The sequence below is a fragment of the Anomaloglossus baeobatrachus genome, chromosome 8, assembly GCF_048569485.1.
Source record: "Anomaloglossus baeobatrachus isolate aAnoBae1 chromosome 8, aAnoBae1.hap1, whole genome shotgun sequence".
NCBI classification, from domain to species: domain Eukaryota; kingdom Metazoa; phylum Chordata; class Amphibia; order Anura; family Aromobatidae; genus Anomaloglossus; species Anomaloglossus baeobatrachus.
In genome coordinates, this window is record NC_134360.1 from 241,913,774 (window position 1) to 241,929,432 (window position 15,659).

Consider the following 15,659-nt stretch of genomic DNA (forward strand, 5'->3'; position numbering starts at 1 on the left):
CTTTCACCACCTGTTGGCGGGCAAGCACATTCGAGTCCAGTCAGACAACGCGACAGCGGTTGCCTACATCAATCACCAAGGCGGGACACGCAGCCGCCTGGCAATGTTGGAGGTTCAACGCATCCTTCAGTGGACGGAGGACTCCAGGTCCACCATATCCGCAGTCCACATCCCAGGCGTGGAAAACTGGGAGGCAGATTATCTCAGCCGTCGAACCGTGGACAGCGGCGAGTGGTCTCTGCATCCGGCAGTGTTTCGGTCAATCTGCCTCAAGTGGGGCACTCCGTAAGTGGATCTAATGGCATCCCGGCACAACAACAAGGTTCCGGTTTACATGGCTCGCTCCCACGATCCTCAGGCCTTTGCAGCGGACGCTCTGGTTCAAGATTGGTCCCAGTTTCGTCTGTCCTACGTGTTTCCCCCTCTAGCTCTCTTGCCCAGAGTCCTGCGCAAGATCAGAATGAAGGGCCGTCGGGTCATCCTCATTGCTCCGGACTGGCCCAGGCGAGCTTGGTACCCAGAACTACTCAATCTGTCCGTAGAGGTGCCGTGGCATCTCCTGGACCGTCCAGACCTTCTCTCACAAGGTCCGTTTTTCCGCCAGAATTCTGCGGCACTCAAATTGACGGCGTGGCTCTTGAGTCCTGGATCTTGACGACTTCTGGTATCCCTCCTGAAGTCATCTCCACTATGACTCGGGCTCGGAAGTCTTCCTCGGCCAAAATCTATCACAGGACCTGGAGAATTTTCCTGTCCTGGTGTTGCTCTTCCGGCCATGCTCCTTGGCCTTTTTCCTTGCCGACCCTCCTGTCCTTTCTACAGTCAGGTCTGCAGCTAGGACTATCCCTCAATTCCCTCAAGGGACAGGTCTCTGCTCTGTCAGTGTTGTTCCAGCGGCGTATCGCCCGGCTGGCTCAGGTGCGCACCTTCATGCAGGGCGCGTCTCACATCATTCCGCCTTACCGGCGGCCCTTGGATCCCTGGGACCTCAATCTGGTCCTCACGGGCTTGCAGAAACCCCCCTTTGAGCCTCTTAGGGAGATTTCTTTGTCTCGTCTTTCACAGAAGGTGGTCTTTCTAGTGGCCATAACTTCCCTCAGGAGAGTCTCTGATTTGGCTGCGCTCTCTTCGGAGTCGCCTTTTTTGGTTTTTCATCAAGACAAGGTGGTTCTCCGTCCGACTCCGGACTTTCTCCCTAAGGTGGTTTCTCCTTTCCACCTTAACCAGGACATTTCCCTGCCTTCCTTTTGTCCGGCTCCTGTTCATCGCTTTGAAAAAGCGTTGCATACTCTGGATCTGGTGCGGGCGCTCCGGATCTATGTGTCTCGCACCGCTGTTCTTAGGCGGTGCACCTCTCTTTTTGTGCTAACCACAGGTCGGCGTAAGGGCCTCTCGGCTTCTAAGCAGACCTTGGCTCGTTGGATTAGGTCGGCCATTTCTGATGCCTACCAGTGTACTCAGGTGCTTCCCCCGCCGGGGATCAAGGCACACTTGACCAGAGCTGTCGGTGCCTCTTGGGCTTTCAGGCACCAGGCTACGGCTCAGCAGGTCTGTCAGGCTGCCACTTGGACTAGCCTGCATACCTTTTCAAAGCACTACCAAGTGCATGCTCATGCTTCGGCAGATGCGAGCTTGGGCAGACGCATCCTTCAGGCGGCTGTCGCCCACTTGTGAAGTTAGGTTCTGCCTACTTCTTGGTTTATACTGTTTATTCCCACCCAGGGATTGCTTTGAGACGTCCCAATGTCTGGGTCTCCCATAAGGAACGATGAAGAAAAAGAGAATTTTGTTTACTTACCGTAAATTCTTTTTCTTATAGTTCCGTATTGGGAGACCCAGCACCCTCCCTGTTGCCTGTTGGCAGTTTCTTGTTCCGCGTGTTATCACCGGCTGTTGTCGTGGACAGAGGCTCCGGTTGTTCCGGTTCTTGCTCTATCTCTACTTGTGGGTGGCTATTCTCCTTCAGCTTTTGCACTAAACTGGCTATATTTGGTTATCCAGGGGGTGTATAAGCTCAGAGGGAGGAGCTATACTTTTTAGTGTAGTACTTTGTGTGTCCTCCGGAGGCAGAAGCTATACACCCATGGTCTGGGTCTCCCAATACGGAACTATAAGAAAAAAAGAATTTACGGTAAGTAAACAAAATTCTCTTTTTTCTGGCCTCTTGGGTCCTGAACCTTTTTGATCCCATTTTAAAAGCAAATTCGCCATTTCTCTCCATTCCTGGATCAGTATCGCCTTGTTGCACAGATTATTTTCTGCCGTTGTCTCTGGTGTCTGCCATCCTGCGTGTGACATGAAAGGGAGCAGCAGCTGCACCAGGTTTTCTATCTTTTGACTAAAAAAAATAAATGGGGAAGGCGGAAATAAGACTTTATCAAAGAAGCTAAATGCTGAAATCCAGCGTATACCTGTGCGGCAGCCCGGCTACATTACAGGCCGTTCATGGGGACGTTTGCCGCTCACCCTCATTCTCTTCTCTGCAGGATCCGACTTTCTGAAGGTTTCCATTTTGCATCCAGTGGAGAAGGCATCATCAACATGGTGCTAGAAGTCCCCATTCAGGTGAGCAGCCTGTCCTCATTATAATGTTTGCCGGAAAACTAGAACTGTCCCATAGACGTGCGCAGTCCCCTCAGATGATATCCCTGGTATTATAATTAGATGGGGGAGATGAGCAGCGTCCAGACCATTCTTGTGCCCGCTCATCACTAGTTACCAGTACAGAGCACCCGAGCATGGTAGTGCCCGCTCATCACTAGTTACCAGTACTGAGCACCTGAGCATGGTAGTGCCCGCTCATCACTAGTTACCAGTACTGAGCACCTGAGCATGGTAGTGCCCGCTCATCACTAGTTACCAGTACCGAGCACCTGAGCATGGTAGTGCCCGCTCATCTCTAGTTACCAGTACCGAGCACCTGAGCATGGTAGTGCCCGCTCATCACTAGTTACCAGTACTGAGCACCTGAGCATGGTAGTGCCCGCTCATCACTAGTTACCAGTACCGAGCACCTGAGCATGGTAGTGCCCGCTCATCACTAGTTACCAGTACCGAGCACCTGAGCATGGTAGTGCCCGCTCATCACTAGTTACCAGTACCGAGCACCTGAGCATGGTAGTGCCCGCTCATCACTAGTTACCAGTACCGAGCACCTGAGCATGGTAGTGCCCGCTCATCTCTAGTTACCAGTACCGAGCACCTGAGCATGGTAGTGCCCGCTCATCACTAGTTACCAGTACTGAGCACCTGAGCATGGTAGTGCCCGCTCATCACTAGTTACCAGTACTGAGCACCTGAGCATGGTAGTGCCCGCTCATCACTAGTTACCAGTACCGAGCATGGTAGTGCCCGCTCATCACTAGTTACCAGTACCGAGCACCCGAGCATGGTAGTGCCCGCTCATCACTAGTTACCAGTACTGAGCACCCGAGCATGGCAGTGCCCGCTCATCACTAGTTACCAGTACCAAGCACCCGAGCATGGTAGTGCCCGCTCATCACTAGTTACCAGTACTGAGCACCCGAGCATGGCAGTGCCCGCTCATCACTAGTTACCAGTACAGAGCACCCGAGCATGGTAGTGCCCGCTCATCACTAGTTACCAGTACAGAGCACCCGAGCATGGTAATGTCCGCTCATCACTAGTTACCAGTACTGAGCACCTGAGCATGGTAGTGCCCACTCATCACTAGTTACGAGTACTGAGCACCCGAGCATGGTAGTGCCCGCTCATCACTAGTTACCAGTACTGAGCACCCGAGCATGGTAGTGCCCGCTCATCACTAGTTACCAGTACTGAGCACCCGAGCATGGTAGTGCCCGCTCATCACTAGTTACCAGTACTGAGCACCTGAGCATGGTAGTGCCCGCTCATCACTAGTTACCAGTACTGAGCACCTGAGCATGGTAGTGCCCGCTCATCACTAGTTACCAGTACCGAGCACCTGAGCATGGTAGTGCCCGCTCATCTCTAGTTACCAGTACCGAGCACCTGAGCATGGTAGTGCCCGCTCATCACTAGTTACCAGTACCGAGCACCTGAGCATGGTAGTGCCCGCTCATCACTAGTTACCAGTACCGAGCACCTGAGCATGGTAGTGCCCGCTCATCTCTAGTTACCAGTACCGAGCACCTGAGCATGGTAGTGCCCGCTCATCACTAGTTACCAGTACTGAGCACCTGAGCATGGTAGTGCCCGCTCATCACTAGTTACCAGTACTGAGCACCTGAGCATGGTAGTGCCCGCTCATCACTAGTTACCAGTACCGAGCATGGTAGTGCCCGCTCATCACTAGTTACCAGTACCGAGCACCCGAGCATGGTAGTGCCCGCTCATCACTAGTTACCAGTACTGAGCACCCGAGCATGGCAGTGCCCGCTCATCACTAGTTACCAGTACCAAGCACCCGAGCATGGTAGTGCCCGCTCATCACTAGTTACCAGTACTGAGCACCCGAGCATGGCAGTGCCCGCTCATCACTAGTTACCAGTACAGAGCACCCGAGCATGGTAGTGCCCGCTCATCACTAGTTACCAGTACAGAGCACCCGAGCATGGTAGTGCCCACTCATCACTAGTTACCAGTACTGACCACCTGAGCATGGTAGTGCCCGCTCAATACTAGTTACGAGTACTGAGCACCCGAGCATGGTAGTGCCCGCTCAATACTAGTTACGAGTACTGAGCACCCGAGCATGGTAGTGTCCGCTCATCACTAGTTACCAGTACAGAGCACCCGAGCATGGTAGTGTCCGCTCATCACTAGTTACCAGTACAGAGCACCCGAGCATGGTAATGTCCGCTCATCACTAGTTACCAGTACTGAGCACCTGAGCATGGTAGTGCCCACTCATCACTAGTTACGAGTACTGAGCACCCGAGCATGGTAGTGCCCGCTCATCACTAGTTACAAGTACAGAGCACCCGAGCATGGTAGTGCCCACTCATCACTAGTTACAAGTACAGAGCACCCGAGCATGGTAGTGTCCGCTCATCGCTAGTGATTATTGGAAAGCCAAGCTGAAATCCTACCGGTGGTATATCACTGGAGAAGGTCACATCCACCACTACCTGTTTAACTCCCTTTTTTTAAATACCAACATTGAGTTGTATAATACTTGTTACAGTAGAGGGTTTGTTACAGTAGAGTAGTGCAGGAAATCCTCTGAGGGATAGTCTGGGCCCTGGGATTTCTCCTATTTTGCTATATAGCAATATGTCATGTATGTAACATCTAGCCCAATATCGTATAAAGACCACTGAGCTTGACCTTGGTTTCTGTGCCCGTTGGTTGTGCTCCTTTCTTTGCAGAATGACTGTTCGGGGGAGGGCACTATAGAGCGGCACAGCTGCATCATCCAGTACATTCTCTTCCCGCCACATGTGACGTCCACCAAGGACAGGTGCGTTCTTTTTCCCGTGTATTCTCTTCCGTATACTTTCTAGCAGCAAGGAATCTTTTACAATCTGTGCCCCAGTCCAATGCTGCCACAAACCTACAATCTGCTCATTGTGACCTCCGTCCGGTGTATTGCGGTATGGTGGGGCAGATTAATAGCCCACAGGGGCTGCAGCAGAGCACTTTGCTGTACCTTGACGGCAATTTTTACCCTCTTGACAATGTTTTGTTTCGCACTTGCGCAGCTTCTCTACGGATGAAGACAATGACACGGAGGTGGAGGCCATCGAGCAGGACTCGGAGCTGCACCTGGTGTCTGAATGTTGGGTGGAACCTCAGAGCGGCCGTGTCACGGGGACCACCGAGAAATGGAAACATCTACAAGGACTAACGTACTCTGAGATCCCTCAGTCAGTGAGTATCTGGCAGCCGAGGCCTCGCTCGTGCCCCGCCTCGTCCTTTGTGCTGACAGGGTGCATATTTGGGAAGTTATTGGCTGTCAGTGCTGGATGCTTTGCCCTTTTATCTTTGCTGCATTTAGGCTTCTGGCTGAAGTGTAAAGCCGGCCTTAAAGCTGCTGGAGCGTTATAATACACTTTATATGCTTATTACTCATCATTTATAAGATCCCTGCTTGCTGTTAATGAATTAAAACCTTCTTTATTGCATAAAGAGCCTGAAAACATGAACACATCTAAGGCTATGTGCGCACGTGCGCGCTCTGCACCGCACGCAAAAGGTCCGCTTCAGAGCGCAGCTGAAAATCTCCGTTCTGAAGCACATGGTGCCGGCAGATTCGTGCGCTCTGCATGCAGCCTCTCCCTATAGACAGCATGCAAAGCGCACGAAAGAAGTGACGTGTCACTTCTTAGAACGCACGCTTCGGGCAGTAGCCGAATCGCTGCGTTCTAATGCGCCACGTGCGCACGTCTCATGCACAATCTTCATAGATTGTGCTGGGGACGCAGGACGCATGCAGTTACGCTGCGGTGCAGAACGCAGCGTAACTGCATGCAATACACGTGCGCACATAGCCTAATACTTCTGAATTGATTTAGCCAGCGGAGAAAATGATGAGTAAATATACTGTAAGTGGGTAAAGTTTCTAAAACTGCCTTTATACACTAATGTTAGGCTGATTTCACACATCAGTTTTTTTGCCATCAGACACAATCCAGCAAAAAGATGAAAAAAACGGATCCGGCGTCTGTTGCTGCCGGATCCGTTTTTTCCCCCATAGATTTCCATTAGCCCCGGATTGTGCCGGATGGCCTTGCGTTCCATCCGGTTCAAAACTTGCTTGTCCGGCGGCCGGATGGAGTGTTAAAGTGAACGTGTGTTTTCTTTTTCGCTCCTAATTGGGAGACCCAGACAGTGGGTGTATAGCTACTGCCTCTGGAGGCCGCACAAAGAACTACACTTAAAAGTGTAAGGCCCCTCCCCTTCTGGCTATACACCCTCCCGTAGGAGTACGGATTCCTCAGTTTTAGCTTTGTGCGCAGGAGGTCAGACACGCACGCATAGCTCCATTGTTTTTAGTCAGCAGCAGCTGCTGACTATGTCGGATGGAAGAAAAGAGGGCCCATACAGGGCTCCCAGCATGCTCCCTTCTCACCCCACTGTATGTCGGAGGTGTTTGTAAGGTTGAGGTACCCATTGCGGGTACGGCGGCAGGAGCCCACATGCTGATTCCTTCCCCATCCCTTTTTACAGGGCTCTGGGTGAAGTGGGATTTACTGGTCTCCAGGCACTGAGACCGTGCTCCATCTACAGCCCCTGGAGAAGATGCTGGATGGAGCGGAGTACATCAGGGACATGGCCCTGCTTCCTCAAGGTACTCTGTGTCCCCGTGCATTTGGCGCTCACACCGCAGCATGCTGGGTGTTGTAGTGCGCCGGGGACATTAGCGCTGCGGCGCTTGTGCCATAGCCTCATTCAGCTTCGCTGAAGCAGGCACACTTTTGGGAAAAGGTCGCGCCGGCCGCTGGGACTGCGGCGCGGCTGGCACTTGTGGTGCGCCGGGGACTTCAGCGCGGGCCGCGCTTTTACGGCGGCCGCGCTGATAACTCGAGTCCCCGGCTTTTTGCGGCCTATTTCCGTTCGTTCCCGCCCCCGGACCTGCCAGTCAGGAGAGGGGCGGGACGCTGGTCAGTGCATCAGCGCTGAGGGCTGGAGTCGTTTTTACATACTCCAGCCCTCACAATAGGCACAGAGGGGACGCTGTTTCCCGCACTTTTGTTTGGGAACTCCCACGGACCGCCCCTCTCCACAGACGCCGGCAGCCATTCCTGCTGACACGCTGAGCTGCAGAGGGGAGCCGGGGAGACCCAGACAAGGAATTCTGCGCCTCTTACCCGCTATTCAGCGGGCGGTAAGCAGCCCTCAGGGCTCACCCCACAGTAGTAATCTTAGTATTTTGTTCCTGCAAATACTTTGTACTGCATAGCGCTAGTCGCCCTTTGGCTATAGACTCTCTCACATTGCAGAGAGCCAACAGCATGTCGTCCGCAAAACGCAAGGGTGCCAAGGCACAGACATTATATGCTTCCTGTACCGCATGTGGGACTTTTCTACCGGCAGGCTCCAATGACCCCCATTGTGTGCAGTGCTCGGCCCCTGTGGCACTTGCACAGCCGGGACCTCTGCTGGACGTGACCCAGGGTGTACCACCTGTGAATGCTGTCCAAGTGACAGGAACTGAGTTTGCAGCTTTTGCTGACAGAATGTCTCTCACTATGTCACAAATTCTTGACGCATTGCGAGCTAGGCCTGTACTTCAGGCCACGGACACTGTGCAATCATTGCCCCCTGGTCCCCCTCAGCTGAATTACCTCCAAGCTCCGGGACGGGCACATACACCTCAGGGTGAAGACTCTGACTCGGACGATGGCCCCAGGCAACCTAAGCGGGCTCGCTATGAGGGGCCTTCACATTCATCTCAATGGTCAGGATCCCAGCGAGATGAATCTATGGGTGATGAAGCGGACGTCACTGATCAGGATTCTGATCCTGGAACCGCTCTCAATCTAGATACACCAGATGGTGACGCCATAGTTAATGATCTTATAGCGTCCATCAATAAGATGTTAAATATTTCCCCACCAGCTCCTCCTGTAGAGGAGTCAGCTTCGCAGCACGAGAAAATCCATTTCAGATATCCTAAGCGTACATTAAGCACTTTTCTGGACCACGCTGACTTTAGAGACGCAATCCAGAAACCCCACGCTTATCCGGAAAGGCGTTTTTCTAAACGGCTTAAAGATACACGCTATCCTTTTCCCCCTGAGGTGGTCAAGGGTTGGACCCAGTGTCCAAAAGTGGATCCTCCAATTTCCAGGCTTGCAGCTAGATCCTTGGTTGCAGTTGAAGATGGAGCGGCAATTAAAGATGCCACTGACAGGCAGATGGAGCTCTGGCTGAAATCCATCTATGAAGCTATTGGAGCGTCGTTAGCGCCATCTTTTGCTGCCGTATGGGCACTCCAAGCTATCTCAGCCGGGCTTGTGCAAGTCGACTCAGTCACACGTGCATTTGCCCCGCAGGTAGCACCATTGACCTCGCAAATGTCGGCATTCGCGTCGTACGCGATTAATGCTGTTCTTGACGCTACAAGCCGCACGGCAGTGGCGTCAGCCAACTCCGTTGTTTTGCGTAGGGCCCTGTGGTTGAGACATTGGAAGGCAGATTCTCATTCCAAGAAGTGCTTAACCAATTTGCCTTTTTCTCGTGACCGATTGTTTGGAGAGCGTTTGGATGAAATCATCAAACACTCCAAGGGTAAGGACTCATCCTTACCGCAACACAGACAAAACAAACCCCAACAGAGGAAGGGTCAGTCTGGTTATCGGTCCTTTCGAGGACCGGGCAGGTCCCAATTCGCCTCGTCAAAAAAGACTCAAAAAGACCAGAGACGCTCAGATTCTTGGAGGTCTCAGTCACGCCCAAAAAGGACAGCCGGAGGAACGGTTGCCAAGACGGCGTCCTCCTGACTTGCAGTCTCCGATTCCCACACCCTCGGTCGGTGGGAGGCTTTCCCACTTTGGCGACATTTGGCTGTCACGCGTCAAAGACCGTTGGGTGAGGGATATTCTGTCTCACGGGTACAGGATAGAGTTCAGTTCTCGTCCGCCAACTCGTTTCTTCACAACTTCTCCACCACCAGACCGAGCCGATGCTCTGTTGCAGGCGGTGGCCGCTCTAAAGGCGGAAGGAGTGGTGACCTCCGTCCCTCTTCAGGAACAAGGTCACGGTTTTTACTCCAATCTGTTTGTAGTCCCAAAAAAGGACGGATCGTATCGACCCGTCCTGGATCTAAAGTTGCTCAACAGACACGTAAAAGTCAGGAGGTTCCGGATGGAATCCCTACGCTCCGTCATAGCCTCAATGTCTCAAGGAGACTTTCTAGCATCAATAGATATCAAAGATGCGTATCTCCACGTGCCGATTGCGCCAGAGCATCAGCGTTTCCTACGCTTCGTCATACACGACGAACACCTGCAGTTCGTAGCGTTACCTTTCGGTCTGGCAACAGCCCCCCGGGTCTTCACCAAGGTCATGGCAGCAGTAGTAGCTGTTCTGCACTCGCAGGGTCACTCGGTCATCCCGTATCTAGACGACCTGCTTATAAAGGCACCCTCTCAAGAGGCATGCCAACACAGTCTGAAAGTGGCACTAGACACTCTCCAGAGTTTCGGGTGGATTATCAACTTTCCAAAGTCGCATCTCATCCCGACCCAATCTCTGACTTATCTTGGCATGGAGTTTCATACTCTCTCAGCGATAGTGAAGCTTCCACTGGACAAGCAGTGTTCGCTAAGGACAGGAGTGCAATCTCTCCTTCAGAGCCAGTCGCACTCACTGAGGCGCCTCATGCATTTCCTAGGAAAGATGGTAGCAGCAATGGAGGCGGTCCCGTTCGCGCAGTTTCATCTGCGAACTCTACAATGGGACATTCTCCGCCAATGGGACGGGAAGTCGACGTCCCTCGACAGGACTGTCTCCCTCTCTCAGACTGCCAAGGACTCTCTGCGTTGGTGGCTTCTCCCCACCTCATTGTCACAGGGAAAGTCGTTCCTTCCTCCGTCCTGGGCAGTGGTCACGACGGATGCGAGCCTATCAGGGTGGGGAGCGGTGTTTCTCCACCACAGGGCTCAGGGGACGTGGACTCAGGAAGAGTCCACCCTGCAGATCAATGTTCTGGAAATCAGAGCAATCTACCTTGCTCTGCGAGCCTTCCAACAATGGCTGGAAGGCAAGCAGATTCGGATTCAGTCGGACAATTCCACGGCGGTGGCGTACATCAACCACCAAGGGGGAACACGCAGTCGCCAAGCCTTTCAGGAAGTCCGGCGGATTTTGACGTGGGTGGAAAGCAAAGCGTCCACCATATCCGCAGTTCACATCCCAGGCGTGGAAAACTGGGAAGCAGACTTTCTCAGTCGCCAGGGCATGGACGCAGGAGAATGGTCCCTTCACCCGGACGTGTTTCAGCAGATCTGTTGCCGCTGGGGGACGCCGGACGTCGATCTGATGGCGTCACGGCACAACAACAAGGTCCCAGTTTTCATGGCACGGTCTCACGATCACCGAGCGCTGGCGGCAGACGCCTTGGTTCAGGATTGGTCGCAATTCCGACTCCCCTATGTGTTCCCACCTCTAGCATTGTTACCCAGAGTTCTCCGGAAAATCAGGTCCGACTGCCATCGAGCCATTCTCGTCGCTCCAGACTGGCCAAGAAGGTCGTGGTACCCGGATCTGTGGCATCTCACGGTAGGCCAACCGTGGGCACTACCAGACCGTCCAGATTTGCTGTCTCAAGGGCCGTTTTTCCATCTGAATTCTGCGGCCCTGAACCTGACTGTGTGGCCATTGAGTCCTGGATCCTAGCGGCCTCCGGTTTATCTCATGAAGTAGTTGCCACAATGAGACAGGCTAGAAAACCATCCTCAGCTAAGATCTATCACAGGACGTGGAAGATATTCTTAGCTTGGTGCTTGGCTCAAGGGTTTTCTCCCTGGCCATTTGCATTGCCAATTTTTCTTTCCTTCCTGCAGTCTGGGTTGGAAAAAGGTTTGTCGCTTAGCTCTCTTAAGGGTCAAGTCTCCGCGCTATCCGTATTCTTTCAGAAGCGCTTGGCACGACTTTCTAAAGTACGCACGTTTCTCCAAGGAGTTTGTCATATCGTTCCTCCTTACAGACGGCCATTGGAACCCTGGGATCTGAACAAGGTTCTCATTGCTCTCCAGAAGCCGCCTTTCGAGCCTTTGAAAGAGGTTTCCCTTTCTCGGCTTTCACAAAAAGTAGTTTTTCTTGTGGCGGTCACGTCTCTTCGAAGAGTGTCCGAGCTAGCGGCGTTATCTTGCAAATCTCCCTTCCTGGTGTTTCACCAAGACAAGGTAGTACTGCGTCCAATTCCAGAGTTTTCTCCCAAGGTGGTTTCTTCCTTTCATCTCAATCAGGATATCACTTTGCCATCTTTGTGTCCGCATCCAGTTCACCAATTTGAAAAAGGTTTACATCTGTTGGACCTGGTGAGAGCACTCAGGATTTACATTTCTCGCACGGCGTCTCTACGCCGTTCTGATGCGCTCTTTGTCCTAGTCGCTGGTCAGCATAAGGGATCGCAAGCTTCCAAATCCACCCTGGCGCGGTGGATCAAGGAACCAATTCTTCACACATACCGTTCTGCTGGGCTTCCGATTCCATCTGGACTGAAGGCCCATTCTACCAGAGCCGTTGGTGCGTCCTGGGCATTGCGGCATCAGGCTACGGCTCAGCAGGTGTGCCAAGCGGCTACCTGGTCGAGTCTGCACACGTTTACCAAACACTATCAAGTGCATACCTACGCTTCGGCAGATGCCAGCCTAGGTAGACAGGTCCTTCAGGCGGCGGTGGCCCACCTGTAGGAAAGGGCTGTCTGACAGCCCGTTCATGTGGTATCTTTTTACCCACCCAGGGACTGCTTTTGGACGTCCCACTGTCTGGGTCTCCCAATTAGGAGCGAAAAAGAAGAAGGGAATTTTGTTTACTTACCGTAAATTCCTTTTCTTCTAGCTCCAATTGGGAGACCCAGCACCCGCCCTATTTGTTCTTAGGGTTTCGTTTTTCGGGTGCACATGTTGTTCATGTTGTTTCTTAAGTTCTCCGATCTTGTTATCGGATTGAATTTGTTTTTGAAACTGTTATTGGCTTTCCTCCTCCTTGCTTTGGTACTAAAACTGAGGAATCCGTACTCCTACGGGAGGGTGTATAGCCAGAAGGGGAGGGGCCTTACACTTTTAAGTGTAGTTCTTTGTGCGGCCTCCAGAGGCAGTAGCTATACACCCACTGTCTGGGTCTCCCAATTGGAGCTAGAAGAAAAGGAATTTACGGTAAGTAAACAAAATTCCCTTCTTTTTGTTTTTTTTTTTTTTTTTTTTTTTTTTTGTCTCCAGCAAAAAAACGTATCACGCTGGATCCGGCGCCGTACGGTGTGTTTTTGTAATGGAAGCCTATGGCCGCCGGATCCGGTTTTTTGAACTGAGCATGCTCAGTATCACAACGGATCTGTCAAACTGAAGGAACTGATGGGAAAAAACTGATGCAACTGATCCGTTTTTTCGCTGGATCCGTCGCATCAGTTTTTTTCGCCGAATCGTGCCCGATGGCAAAAAAAACTGATGTGTGAAAGCAGCCTTCTACTGAAGCATGATGGCGTAAGATGCGATGGGTAGTAAAGGCGATATTGGGTGCCACAATGGAGGTGAGTGGACCTGATGACATTATCAACTCACACCCGTGCCAAATTGCATGCCAATACCTACCAATAATGGGGTGGAAATGTCATCAAATCCGCTCGCTTCCGGTGCTGAAGTGATTGGTGGCAGATCACACGTTTAGGAGGTGCATCGCTGCATATTTATTTTTTTAGATTGTATGTTCACTGCTCTGACCTTGATCCTCGGTACTCGCGTTTCTTCTTGGATCAGTGATCATTTTTTGTTTTTATTGCAGCTGTTTCCTAGAGATCAGAGCTGTATAAATGTCATGCTGACATTCGAGTACATTGTACAGCTCTGCCAGAACAAAGACTGCAGCTCCCCCATCCTGAATAAAACTGACCGAACAGGTGAGGAGATGGAACACGTCAATCTGTAGGTCCCTGTGCACCTCCGGTACCGGTCGGCCTTTTCGGACAGCGGTTGTGTCTCCCGACTCACCCCGGTGGTCTCCTGCATTTATATTGTCCGTGTTACATTGTTGCAGATCCCCCGGAGAGCAGCGGCCTGTGCATTCGAGAGGTCCCATTTCACTTTGACCTGATGAAACTTTTGCCCAAATGCCAACAGATTGAAATGTTCTTCTTAACTCTGAGCAGAGGTGAGGCCGAGGCGGCAATCTTGGAATCATTGGAAAGGTTTTGAGCTTTCAGGATTTCAAAAACTACTGGACTTTTTGCATGCATGTATGTGTGTTATGATTCAGTGACGAGGAGGATCAAAAATGCGGAAACCCAAAAAGTAACCAGAGTGGCTGGAACCTTAACTGACTGAAGACCTAATCCTGATGCACAACTAGAAGTAGCCGTGGGACGAGCCTACGATGACCTAGTCATCTCGACACAGCAGGAGAGCTAAATAATCTCACAGAAATATAAGAAAAGCTAATCTGCCTCGGAGCAGTCCCCAAAGATATAGATAGCCCCCCCCCACATGTAAAGACTACGGTGATGTAGGAAAACACAATACAAAGCTAGAAAACAGATTCAGCAAAGATGAGGCCCAAACAATCTTTATAGGAAAGGATAGAAAAGAGCGCTGTCTGCAACTGAAAAAACCCTAATAAATCTCCGCACGCCTGATATGGAAAGACCCTGAGCCCACACAGGCTCGCCCCCACTATCGGTACTCTGATGTTACTGGGATCCAAAAACACTAATATAGATGAGGGACTGAATTTAATACCAAGCATGACAAATCACAATACATAGCAGAATCATGGAGCTAAGTATACAGGCACTCCCAGCAGGGAATATTCCAATTGCACCAAAAACTCCACGCAGGCAAAATAGGAATCAAGCCTTATGGGGGCTTTACACGTTGCGACATCGCTACCGAAATATCGTTGGGGGTCACGTCGTTAGTGACGCACATCCAGCGCCGGTAGCGACATCGCAACGTGTAAATCCTAGATGCAACGATAAACGATCGCAAAAGCGTCGAAAAACGGTGATCTGTGTAGCGTCGTTAATTTCCATAATGTCGGGTCGACCGCAGGTACGATGTTGTTTGTCGTTCCTGCAGCTCCACACATCGCTGTGTGTAAACCCGCAGGAGAGACAAACCTCTCCTTACCTGCGTCCCGACAGCAATGCGGAAGGGAGAAGGTGGGCGGGATGTTATGTCCCGCTCATCTCCGCCCCTCCGCTTCTATTGGCCGGCAGATTAGTGACGTCGCGGTGACGCCGATTGCACCTCCCCCTTGAAGGAGGGATTGTTCGGCAATCACAGCGACATCGCCGAGCAGGTATGTGCGTGTGACGCTGCCGTAGCAATAATGTTCGCTACGGCAGCAAGCACTAGATATCGCATGTGCGACGGGGGTGGGTACTATCGCGCTCGGCATCGCTAGCTGATGCTAGCAATGTCGCAACGTGTAAAGCCTGCCTTAGTATCAAAACAGAAAAAACACCAAAAAAGTGGAAACAATAAGCAGATGTACAAAGACAAACTTATCTGAGAGGAGTTCTGGTAGAGAAAAGGGCTGGTTTCAGAATGTCCTTATCACACAGGAGATCCATAGAGCACCGGCAAGTAACAGGCGAAAACTACTCGGTTATATAGGCCCAATCTGAAAGACCTGATTGCCAGTCCTCCACAGGTGTGTGGCTCTCATTCCACAAGTCAACTGCACCGCCAGCACTGACCACAAGATGCAGCCCCAAACTGGAAAGTATATTCACAACAGTGTGTATTTTCTTGCTCCTGAGGATGCTCTAAAGTTCCTGATGCTTTTTCAAAGGCGTTCCCCATCACTATTTAAAAATCGAACTCTGCAAAAAAATAAATTAAGATGGCTTCCAATAAACTGTTCCAAAGCGCCGCCATTCCCCCATCTCCGCTCTCGTCACATGAGGTTTCTGGTCCATCTATTTTAGACTTTTTATACATAGTCTCAGCCTCTTCTTTCAGTATGGGACATATACATCGTATGTCGGCGGATTCACAATTTGATGTCCCTAGGAGAGTCATGCTTAAAGGGAACCAACCAGCAGCATTTTC

At 51.5% G+C, this 15,659-nt stretch overlaps 1 protein-coding gene across 2 annotated transcripts in view; it reads left to right on the forward strand.

The window, feature by feature from the left end:
- SZT2 (SZT2 subunit of KICSTOR complex) overlaps nucleotides 1-15,659 on the forward strand; it is a 230,787-nt gene that overhangs the window by 39,434 nt on the left and 175,694 nt on the right. For both annotated transcript variants that reach the window (XM_075320448.1, XM_075320449.1), the window contains exons 17-21: nucleotides 2,487-2,565; nucleotides 5,313-5,404; nucleotides 5,646-5,814; nucleotides 13,393-13,507; nucleotides 13,645-13,758. In XM_075320448.1, coding sequence (XP_075176563.1) covers nucleotides 2,487-2,565; nucleotides 5,313-5,404; nucleotides 5,646-5,814; nucleotides 13,393-13,507; nucleotides 13,645-13,758 — 569 coding nt within the window. The remainder of the gene's footprint in view (nucleotides 1-2,486; nucleotides 2,566-5,312; nucleotides 5,405-5,645; nucleotides 5,815-13,392; nucleotides 13,508-13,644; nucleotides 13,759-15,659) is intronic.